Raw genomic sequence first — 11,654 nt, 5'->3', positions numbered from 1 at the left:
GCATTGCCCTGATTTGTAATGCGCTTGCGCACCTTACATGTTTGTTGACTCTGGATTTTGTCATTTCCAAAAATGCTTACCTGCTCAGTAATTTTATCCATTTTTCGATTGGGTTGTCTGTTTATATCCTATATATTCTGGATAATTGCCTTTGTCAATCATATGTGTAACAAATTTCTCCCACTCTGTGGCTTTTTTCTCTCTTATGATGTATTTTTTTTTTCCACTTTTCAGTCGTAAGATGATATCACTTTTAAGTTCAGTCATATACTTGGCATTTTGGGTTCATCATGGAGTTCTGTATTTTGAAGGTCAGATTATTTTTGTCCTAACCCAGTCAAATCAATTGCTTCTCGTTAGTTCTTTTTCTATCATATATTGCCACCCAGAGGTCCTGAAGATATTCTAGAACGTTATTTCCCACAAGTTCTGGGTTTGCTGTTCGCAATTCAGGTCTCTCAGCCGCCGTGTGTGCGGCTGAAAGGATCGCTCCATGACCATGTATGCTGGCGGCGCCTCTTCCGGCTTACCTCAGGGGCGGGTATGGCGGACCTGTTCTTTTATCAGAAAGATCTATATTTTGCTAATAAAGGAACGTTTTGTGTCCAATAAGGTTTTCGTCATTACGTGTGAAAACGCCACCTTAAGCTTATTTCGCCTGTGAATATTTAAGGAAAAAAAACCACCCCGGCAACCAACTGCCAGGCGACGGAGACTAACCAGCTCCTCCCCGCGGAGGCCAGCACCCGCCTTTTCCCGAAGTCGCAACACGCAGGCGCGCCCGGCGCTTACGCCACTAACGGAAGTGCGCCTGCGCCAGGACACGCCCCGCCCAGCCCCTGGCCGACTATAAAGTGTCGAGCTTCTCCTCGCGAGAGACTTCGTGCTCATGCTCGCTGCAGGGGTCGGAGGTCAGGGCGAGCGTCTCGCGGGCCGTAGGAGGAAGATGGCGGTGGAGTCGCGCGTTACCCAGGAGGAAATTAAGAAGGAGCCAGAGAAGCCGATCGACCGCGAGAAGGTGATGGTCCCCTCCGCTTTGGGGTCCGGGAAGAGATTGGGGATGGGCCCGGCAGGGTGCAGAGGCGCGGCCTGTGTGCGGGAGGAGACGGTGTTTTTGGTATCCGGGCGGCTCGGAGGCCGCAACGCCTCGTGAAGAGAGGTGAAGTCCGGGCTCGCAGCTGGTGTCTTTAACTTCTGCCCTTCCGTTTTTCTCTCTCTCAGACATGCCCACTGTTGCTGCGGGTCTTCACCACCAATAACGGCCGCCACCACCGAATGGACGAGTTCTCCCGGGGAAATGTACCGTCCAGCGAGTTGCAGATCTACACTTGGTGAGTAGGCCGGGAGCGGGCTCGAACCCGGGCCGGGAACCTGGAACAACAGTTAATTGCCTTTGCCAGTGTAGAGTTATTCTCCTTGATTTAAATTTCATTCCTCCACTTGGGGCCTTCGGTCTCCGCTTTCGGGAAGTTAGAAGTTTTTGTTGTTAGGCGAAAGGAGATTTGCCTGTATTGTAACGCTTTTGTGATTAATGTTGCAACTTTTGGGCGGTTAAGAATGCACAGACCCAAGATTGCTAGCACTGTTACAGCTGCTAGGTACAAAAGTGATAGGTAGATAATTAAGTTGTAGTATCCTCCCTAAAGGGACTCGTAGTCAAATAAATTGCACTAGGAGAGCATGGTAAGGGAGAGTGATGCTGTCGAGTGGTGTTTGTTATTCTCAAAGAGCATTTCCACGTAATATTAAGCCTTAGGTACCAAAGCACCAAAAGTGAAAAATAAACTACCAAAACCCGAGTTATTATCTAAGGGTTAATGGAAGAGCTTTTGGTATGTGTTTAGTGAAGATGGTTCCTGAGTGTTCATCTCTTGGGTGTATCTCCCTACAAACTACTGCCGGCTTGTCTTTAGCACTGCACATAACTCCTTGGATTGACACCATAATGGGTTTTTAATATAAGTAAAAGATGTGTAACTGAAAAATACATGTATATGCTATATATATATATATATTTTTTTTTTTTTTTCAAACGGAGTCTTGCTCTGTCGCCCAGGCTGGAGTGCAGTGGCACCATCTCCGCTCACTGCAGGCTCTGCCTCCCGGGTTCACTGCCATTCTCCTGCCTCAGCCTCCCAAGTAGGTGGGATTACAGGTGCCCACCACCACGCCTGCCTAATTTTTGTATTTTTAGTAGAGATGGGGTTTCACCATATTGACCAGGCTGGTCTTGAACTCCTGACCTCAGGTTATCTGCTTGCCTCGGCCTCCCAAAGTGCTGGGATTACAGGTGTGTGAGCTACCGCGCCTGGCCTAAAATAAATTTTTTATTGTGATAAAAAATTATATAACAAGCCATGCACGGTGGCTCATGCCTGCAATCCCAGCACTTTGGGAAACTGAGGCTGGTGGATCACTTTAGGTCAGGAGTTCGAGACCAGTCTGGCCAGAGTGATGAAATCTTGTGTCTACTAAAAATGCAAAAATTAGCCTTGTGTGGTGGCGCAGAATTGTAATCGCAGCTACTTGGGAAGACTGAGGCAGGAGGATCACTTGAACCTGGGAAGTGGAGGTTGCAGTGAGCTGAGGTCGCGCCACTGTACTCCACCCTGGGCGACAGAGCGAGATTCCGTCTCAAAATGTATATGTGTGTGCATATGTAACAAAATTTGCCATGGTAACCATTTCTTGTTTCTTCAGTCTCTGTCACCCAGGCTGGAGTGCAGTGGCACCGATCTCGGCTCACTGCAACTTCTGCCTCCCGGGTTCAAGGGATTCTCACGCCTCAGCCTCCCCAGTAGTTGGGATTACAGGCGCCCACCGCCACACCTGGCCAATTTTTGTATTTTTAGTAGAGACAGGGTTTCACCATGTTGGCCAGGCTGGTCTCGAATTCCTGACCTCAAGTGGTCCGCCCGCCTTGGCCTCCCAAAGTGGTAGGATTACAGGCGTGAGCCAGGGTGCGTGGTCATTAACTGTTTTTAAGTGTACAATTTGGTGGCATTAATAGCATTCAAATTGTTGTGCAACCACTATTTCTACAAGTTTTTATCCCTCCCTCCAACAGAAACCCTGTACGCCATCCTGCCTTTTTTTAATTTTTAAAGAGACGGAGTCTTGCACTGTTTCCCAAGCTGGATTTGAGCTCCTTGGCTCAACCAGCTGGGACTACAGGCACACACCACCATGCCCAGTGTGCTGGTACCATTTTAAGGACACACCGTGCCTATTAAACAATAATTTCCCATTCCTCCCCCCGCCCCATCCCCTGGTAGCCACTAATGTATTATCTGTCTATATATGAATTTGTCTATTCTGGATATTTCATTTTAGTGAACTCATTACAGTGTTTGTCATTTTGTGACTGGCTTATTTCATGGTGTTTTCAGGGCTGATGTAGCATCCATTCAGCCTTGTCAAGACTGAATAATATTTCATTGTATGTGTGCATCACATATATACTCATCTGTTGATGGACACTTGGAGTGTTTCACCTTTTTTGCCATTGTGAATAATTCTGCTGTGAACATTGGCATACAAATGTGTTTGTGTCCCTGCTTTCAGTTATTTTGGGTATGTACCTAGGAGTGGATTACTGGGTCATATGTTAATTTTGTTTAAGTTGTGAGGAACCATCAAACTTTTTCACAGCAGCTGCACTATTTTATATTCCCCAGAATGTGTATGATTTTAAACTGTTTAAGCCCTGTACACTAGAGCTAATCCCTTGAATATTGGGACCTTACTTATCTTATTTGGAGGTGCTTGTTAAATTTATGTAGTAGTATGATGCTTGTATTTAAGCATTACTTAAGGGTAAGTGTTCCAGGAAAGTTGATTTAGCTTATATGGAAGAATTGTTGAATGACTTGATGAATATCTCTTTTCAGAAATTGAAGTGTATGTTTCTTCCAACAAATAAGAGTTCCTATTTGCCGGGTGCTGTGTGTGCTTAGATCCTGAGGGTATAAAGTCAAGAAGGTACTGCTCCTCCCTGTAGTCCTTTTATCAGGGAAAGCAGATGAATAGAGTGATTTTTAGGGTTAAGATGGCAGGGTGAGGTTGTTCCACAGATCACCTCCTCTGAATCAAGAAAAAAAAAATCACAAAAAAAATCCTGTTCTCAACTTGCCTGTCCATAAATTGCAACCAAACAAAGAAGGAACAACCTTAAGTTATATCTCAAAATGGTGGCCAAAGAAGAGATTCTGAAAGACTGGATGATTGGTAATGGGGGTAACACAGAGGCCTGCCCTCACTCCCAGAAATAGTAATGAGGGAAAATTAGTTAACATGTGCTGGAAATTCTCAATAGAAGTAGACTGTGAGGTTGAAGTAGGCAGCCCCAAGACAAGCTGTGGAAAAAGGAGTGGGATTCCAGAGGAGCCCAGTGGAGGCAGGCTGTGCTCGCCAAAGTCAGTCATGGCTTAGCCAGAAAAACAGAACTGGGAGAGATATGTTAAGAGATTTATTTCTGCTGGGCACGGTGGCTCACACCTGTAATCCCAGCACTTTGGGAGGCAGAGGTGGGCGGATCATGAGGTCAGGAGTTGGAGACCAGCCTGGCCAACATGGCAAAACCCTGTCTCTACTAAAAATACAAAAATTAGCCAAGTGTGGTGGCGGGTGCCTGTAATCCCAACTACCTGGGAGGCTGAGGCAGGAGAATTGCTTGAATCCAGGTGGCAGAGGTTGCAGTGAGCCGAGATCCCCGCCACTGCCTCCAGCCTGGGCGACAGAGCGAGACTCCATCCCCCCCCACAAAAAAAGAGCTTTATTGCAAAGAATTGGCCTATGTGATTGTGGGGGCTGTCTAGGCACTTAATTGTCAAATCTGTAGGGCAGGTTCTCAGGAAGGAAAGGCCGCTCTTAGGGCCTTTCAACTAATAAAATCAGGCCTACCCAGATTATATAGGATAGACCCTTGAATTTAAGGTCAATTGGTTGTTGACTTTAATCACATCTATAAAGTATCTCATAGCAATACCTAGGTTAGTGTTTGGTTGAATATCTGGGGGCTGTAGCTTCGTCAAGCTGACACAAGTACTGAACCCCACCCTGTCCTCAGGCTTCTGACTAGTGATGAAAAAGCAACACTTGGCACTCCAGTTGTTGGTCTGGAGGGTTAGTCCTTAGAAGGTGGGAAGCTTGTGTAGGTTTCACACTGTCAGAACTGATAAAAGGTGTGATATAAATCCCCCAAACTCATTAAGAGCAAGACAATATTGAAAATATTTTTAGAAGGAAAAAATTCTTTCTGGTATATATCATCGTAAGTATGTACTGTGTATCAGAATATAGATTGAACATTGCAAGTCCAAAATTGAAAATGCCGCAAAATCTGAAACTTTGAGAGCTGACGTGACACCGGTGAAAAATTGCACACATAAGTTCTTGACACAGACTTCTTTTTTTTTTTTTTTTGAGACAGACTTTTGCTCTGTCGCCCAGGCTGGAGTGCAGTGGTGCAATCTTGGCTCACTGCAACTTCTGCCTCCCAGGTTCAAGCGATTCTCCTGCCTCAGCCTCCTGAATAGCTAGGATTACAGGCATGCACCAAACTTCCTTTCATGCACAAAATTACTTAAAATGATATATAAAATTATATTCCGGCTGTGTATAAGATGTGTTTGAAACATAAATGAGTTTCTTATTTAAACTGGGGTCACAACCCCAAGATACCTTACGTATCTGCAGAAATTCTAAAATCTGAAAAAACCCAAAGCACTTCTAGTCCCATGTATTTTGAGTAAGGGATACTCAACCTGTAATTGACACAGAATAACATCAAAATATTAGGTTAAAAAAAAAAAACTCACCTCTGAGACAGATAAACCAGTGTGACCTCAGGTTTTTTTGTTTTTGTTTTTGAGACAGTCTCACTCTGTCACCCAGGCTGGAGTACAGTGGCACAATCTTGGCTCACTGCAGCCTCTGCCTCCCAGGTCAAGCGATTTTCTTGCTTCAGCCTCTTGAGTAGCTGGGATTATAGGCTACAGATGTGTGCCACCATGCCTGGCTAATTTTTGTAATTTTAGTAAACGGGGTTTCACCATGTTGGCCAGGCTGGTCTCAAACTTGAGCTCCTGGCCTCAGGTGATCCACCCGCCTTGGCCTCCCAAAGTGCTGGGATGACAGGCATGAGCCACTGCACCTGGCAATTAGCTCAGGGGACTATATGAAAGTTGCATTCAAATCAATATTTGCAGGGTAAGAAACTTTATTGTGACAAGAGCCTGTGCTTCATCCTAAGAAAATTTTGTATATTTCATTGGCTCTAGGACTCTTATCTGTTGTAAAACTTAAGATTCCATCTAAGAAAGAAGAAACACATCTGGCTGGGCACAGTGGCTCACGCTTGTAATCAATCCCGGCACTTTGGGAGGCCAAGATAGGTGGATCACTTGAAGTCAGGAGTTCGAGACCAGCATGGCCAACATGGTGAAACCCTGTCTTTACTAAAAATACAAAAATTACCTGGGTGTGGTGGCGGGCACCTGTCATCCCAGCTACTCAGGAGGCTGAGGCAGGAGAATTGCTTGAACCCTAGGAGGCAGAGGTTGCAGTGAGCCAAGGTCACGCCACTGCACTGCAACCTGGGCGACAGAGCGAGACTCTCAAAAATAAAACATGTCAGTATGAAAATGCTTTCCTAGTACATTGATTCTAAGATACACTCCAATTTCAGAGATGCTAAAATGTGGAAGAATACATGTCTTAGAACTAACGGGATACATGTATTTTGCATATTTGGATTTATTTGGACTAGTTACCCTTAGGTAAAGCACTGGGCAGGATACATGTATTTTGCATACTTGGATTTATTTGGACTAGTTACCCTTAGGGAAATCACTGGGCGGGATACATGTATTTTGCATACTTGGATTTATTTGGACTAGCTACCCTTAGGGAAAATCACTGGGCGGGATACATGTATTTTGCACACTTGGATTTATTTGGACTAGTTACCCTTAGGGAAAGCACTGGGCGGGATACATGTATTTTGCATACTTGGATTTATTTGGACTAGTTACCCTTTAGGTAAAGCACTGGGCCATAAGGTGCTGTGTAGCAACAGAAGATAGCATATAGAATCTCCGAAGTCCCTTTTAGCACTAAGAGTCTAATTAATTGAAATTTCCAGCAGTAAGGCTGGTACACGGAGTTTTTGCAGGCAAATAGTATTTTTAGCTGCTTTAAAATTAAACTCTAGTATAAGACCCTGGTAGTTTCAAATGTAAGTCACAACTCATATATGTGATTAACTCATTGTCAGTATCTTTTTAATAATATTGCTGATTAAACAAATGTAAATGTCTTTTTTTAAAAAAATCCAGGATGGATGCAACCTTGAAAGAACTGACAAGCTTAGTAAAGGAAGTCTACCCAGAAGCTAGAAAGAAGGGCACTCACTTCAATTTTGCAATTGTTTTTACTGATGTTAAAAGACCCGGCTATCGGTAGGTAACTTCTCATTTTTAAGTCCTGTAATCTCTTTGTTTTTAGTATGTTTTAACTGATAGAGATCACTCCTTCAGTGAGTCTTGTTAGTCGGAGAACAGGGTTTATACTCAGACCTGGTTTGGCTTAATAAAGTCCTTAAGTTGGAGCCGTGTTATAAAGTGATGGAGCAGATCCGGTGCCGGATTCTTCACTTCGTAGCACATGCTGGGACTCACTTCATAGCACATGCTGGGATTCCCTGGTTTTGATCCATTAACAGTTAATTTTCCTTCTTGCAGAGTTAAGGAGATTGGCAGCACCATGTCTGGCAGAAAGGGAACTGATGATTCCATGACCCTGCAGTCGCAGAAGTTCCAGATAGGAGATTACTTGGACATAGCAATTACCCCTCCAAATCGGGCACCACCTCCTTCAGGGCGCATGAGACCTTATTAAATTCTATTTACAATTTCTTGAATTTATTTTTCCGTCAGTTATGTAAAATAAACTTACTTTTTTTCCTCCCCTGATTATTGCCATTAAGCCTTTAAATTCTAAAATTATAATGCATCATCTATTTAGGAATTAGATTCAGATGTGCTATTGTATGATTACTAATGGAAAGTCTGTATGTTTCAAGCCTTTCTGTAAAATATGAAGAAAAGTGCTCTTAGCATTCTGTGTAAAACCGTACTGTTAAATATATGTGCGTAATCAGCCTGAGTGTGAAAGTTAATGGAGGCCTGGGAACAGGGTTTATACTAAGTAGTGGAGGAGGGTATGGTTAAGCCCAAAGGGGCAGAACAAGAAAGCCACGGGATTGTATGAAATCAAACATGTGTTTGTGGTGTAGACTGCTGTATGCAGCTGGAAAGGACATGTGAGATTGAGCTCAAGTGGCAGCAGAGGCAGTTTGGAATAGTATAAGCTGAGGCAAGGTGAAGAAGCTGTGTTGGAAGAGATTGCCCTGCCTTGATCAGGGTACCATGACATAAAAGGTTGAAGAACAGGCACCACAATGAGGACTTATATTTTTAACATGTGGGGAATAGGGCTTTTTAAAGGCAGGAACGAGTTCAGAGGAAACAAGGGTTTCGGTAGAGGTAGAAAGATTTACCTTGGAGATCTGCAAATGGAGGGAGGGGTGAAGGAAGAATCTTAAGACCGAGGGAGAAGAGCCAAGGACAAGGTCAGGTTGAGTGAGTAGGAGGTATTCACACACCCTCTTGTGTGCTAGGTACTGGCGTGCATCCGATTAGAGAGGCAGTAAAGCAATGATGCAGACCAGTGCAGCAAAACATTTAAATCCTGATTGCAGCAGTGGCTCTGCAAACTTGGATAAATTATTTGAATCTTTATTTTGTAAAATGGAGATAATGGCCTATAGGATTGTCAAGATTGAATTTTTTTTTTTTTTTTTTTGAGGCGGAGTCTCGCTCGTCGCCCGGACTGGAGTGCAGTGGCCGGATCTCAGCTCACTGCAAGCTCCGCCTCCTGGGTTTACGCCATTCTCCTGCCTCAGCCTCCCGAGTAGCTGGGACTACAGGCGCCCGCCACCTCGCCTGGCTAGTTTTTTGTATTTTTAGTAGAGACGGGGTTTCACCGTGTTAGCCAGGATGGTCTCGATCTCCTGACCTCGTGATCCACCCGTCTCGGCCTCCCAAAGTGCTGGGATTACAGGCTTGAGCCACCGCGCCCGGCCCCAAGATTGAATATTTTAAAAGAGCTTAGAATAGTGCCTGGCATATGAGAAAACAATAAATACTGGTTATCGGCCGTAAAGGGGTGTTAAAACTGGAACTCTTCCACGGCACTATTCTCATTTTGAAGTTTATGAACGGTATGACAGTGTACTGTAAATTCCCTTTAGTTTGTTACAGTAGCCAAGTGAAAATGTATATCCCAAAATTAAAAAAAAAGTACTAGCAGCAATTAAATTGCACTAGTTTTATGTGGTACATAGAAAAACAGCCATTTAAAATCTAACGATTCTGTGGAATTGGTGTCCCTGTTAGCAGTGGCAGAGACCAACCTGGAGCCTAGATCTGGTGCCTCTTCTGTGCTGTGGTTTACCCCAAACATTTAGGTTGTTTATTCATTCAGATTAGATAGAGTGGAGCCATAAAGTTAATTTACACCTAGCTTTTTGGAGAATAGCCATGATTAACTTCCTATTCGTGGGGGGAAAACCCTATGATTTACTATGCAGATGAAGAGGGTAGGAACTAAATAAAGGACTTTGTACGCCAAAGTGATTGAACTGGTTTGTCAAATTCCACCCTTTGCTTGGTTCCAACATGGTATTTTTCCTTTAAAGATTTCAATATTCCATTAAAGTACAGTTAGAGAATACCTAGTAGAATTTCTTGAATATAATGCTAAGAATCAAAAGACTTCTTTACCTCGGGCTTTGGTAAGTGTGGCTTTAAGTAATAACTGAGCTGTTTCCCCACATATAAAATAGAAATAGTCATTATGACAGTGTCTTGCTCAGTGCTTTAGCGTCTGCCCTGGTTGCCTCATTGGCTCACAGGTATTTTGGAATTGACGTTTGCCCTTTGGAATATGTGTTACAGTACATGACACTGCCTGTGTCTTTTTAGTTTTTCTCGGTATACAAAAACTGGGACGGTTATGCCCAGCTGATCATTGACTCAGGTAATGCTTTAAGTATCGGTTTTATGCATATGAGAGGCAGGTGTGAATGGGGGTAGAAAGAAACATTAGGCTAGGTTTAAGATTCTCCAAAATCGAACATACTGAACTCGATATATCTCTTTCTTGTTCAGTTAAACACATGTCAGACTTGTTTTTGTGAAACTGAGAGAGCAACACTAAATCAAGTTTATAGCTAGGATTTAAGTGCTCACTTGTACCAAACGCAGATGGCTCCCAAGTTACTATAGTTCAGCTTTAGATTTTTCAGCTTTGCGAGGGAGCATAAGTGGTAAGCCATTCACTACGGTCCTCAGCTTATTACGGCGCTACGTCCCGATAAACCCGCTGTGAACTGAACACATGTTAAGTAGAAAGGGCACTTCTGACAGGAAATTTTCAACTCATGATGAGTTTATCCAGACGTGACCCCGGAAGTAAGGAACACTGATACTGTGCTGAGGAACAACTTTACCAGCATTATCTCATGCAACCACAACTGAGATACAGTGACTACAGTGGTCATTTATAGGTGACAATGAGGCCCAGATTGAGGGGCTACTTTAAGAGCTCAAAAATGGGTCATTGGACCTAGGTAGCCAAAAATAGAGGACTAGTTGAAACATTTCCAGAAGTAATGTTCTTTCATACTCAGTTTCTTATAGTCTGGCATCCACCCACACTACACTGAGACACTATTATTATAGTGATGTTATCCCCTACAATTAGCAATTTTTGCCTAGTTATCTACAGTAGACCTCTTCCATTCAGTTTTTATACAAACTCAGAATGCCTCTCTTAAAAAAAAAATGACATGGTCATAGTTTCCACTTTGAATGTGTTAAGAGCAGCCAGATGTCTGCCTGTTCTGGTTTGTCTTCTATTACTTAAATATAGGTTGCTTTTGCAAATAACTAATTTCCTGGAGTCTGCAAGGCACAAGCTTGAAGGAAGTTATGTTTATTGTGTTAGGATTAATCATGGTTAGGCAACTATTCTGTGAAGACAAAATCATGGATTCTCCCCCTTAAGACATCCTTAGGGGAAATAAGCTAAACATAAAAGTAACTTTAATACTAAAAAGTACTTGTAATAAGCAAAAGTCCTTAACCTGGGAATGTTAATGCAGACTTTATTATAGGAAGGTGTAATGATACCCTACCTCATAAAACTTGGGAGGAGTCAGTGAAACTAGGGGAGAGCCTAGTGGGCAGTGAATATTCAGTAAAGGTAAGCTATTTTAAAAAGAGGAAAAAGGTATTTCTAGCCTCTTCAATTTGCGCCTTCAGCTGTTTAGAATTTCTTGCTCTACCCATGGTACTATGTCAACCCAGTTACAACCAACGATGTATAAAATTCTAGTGGTGGATGGCCAGGTGCATTAGCTCACACCTGTAATCTCAGCACTTTGGGAGGCCAAGGTGGGCAGATGACCTGAGGTCAGGAGTTCCAAACCAGCCTGGGCAACACAGTGAAATCCCGTCTCTACTAAAAATACAAAAATTAGTCAGGCGTGGTGGAGGGCGCCTGTAGTCCCAGCTACTTGGGAGGCTGAG

The 11,654-nt window shown here is 43.4% G+C and overlaps 1 protein-coding gene across 1 annotated transcript; it reads left to right on the top strand.

The window, feature by feature from the left end:
- The first annotated feature begins 229 nt into the window (after positions 1–229).
- On the top strand, positions 230–8,161 carry SAP18 (Sin3A-associated protein, 18kDa). Its single transcript, XM_011951325.1, has 4 exons — positions 230–1,018; positions 1,222–1,331; positions 7,338–7,460; positions 7,743–8,161. Exons 1-4 carry the CDS (start codon positions 890–892, stop codon positions 7,897–7,899), a joined length of 519 nt encoding a protein of 172 aa, XP_011806715.1. The 5' UTR covers positions 230–889; the 3' UTR covers positions 7,900–8,161.
- Positions 8,162–11,654: the final 3,493 nt, after the last annotated feature.

The sequence above is a fragment of the Colobus angolensis genome, unplaced genomic scaffold (assembly GCF_000951035.1).
Source record: "Colobus angolensis palliatus isolate OR3802 unplaced genomic scaffold, Cang.pa_1.0 Scaffold318, whole genome shotgun sequence".
Lineage (NCBI taxonomy): Eukaryota > Metazoa > Chordata > Mammalia > Primates > Cercopithecidae > Colobus > Colobus angolensis.
Note: the sequence above shows the minus strand (reverse complement) of the source record. Positions and strands in the feature narration are given on the sequence as shown.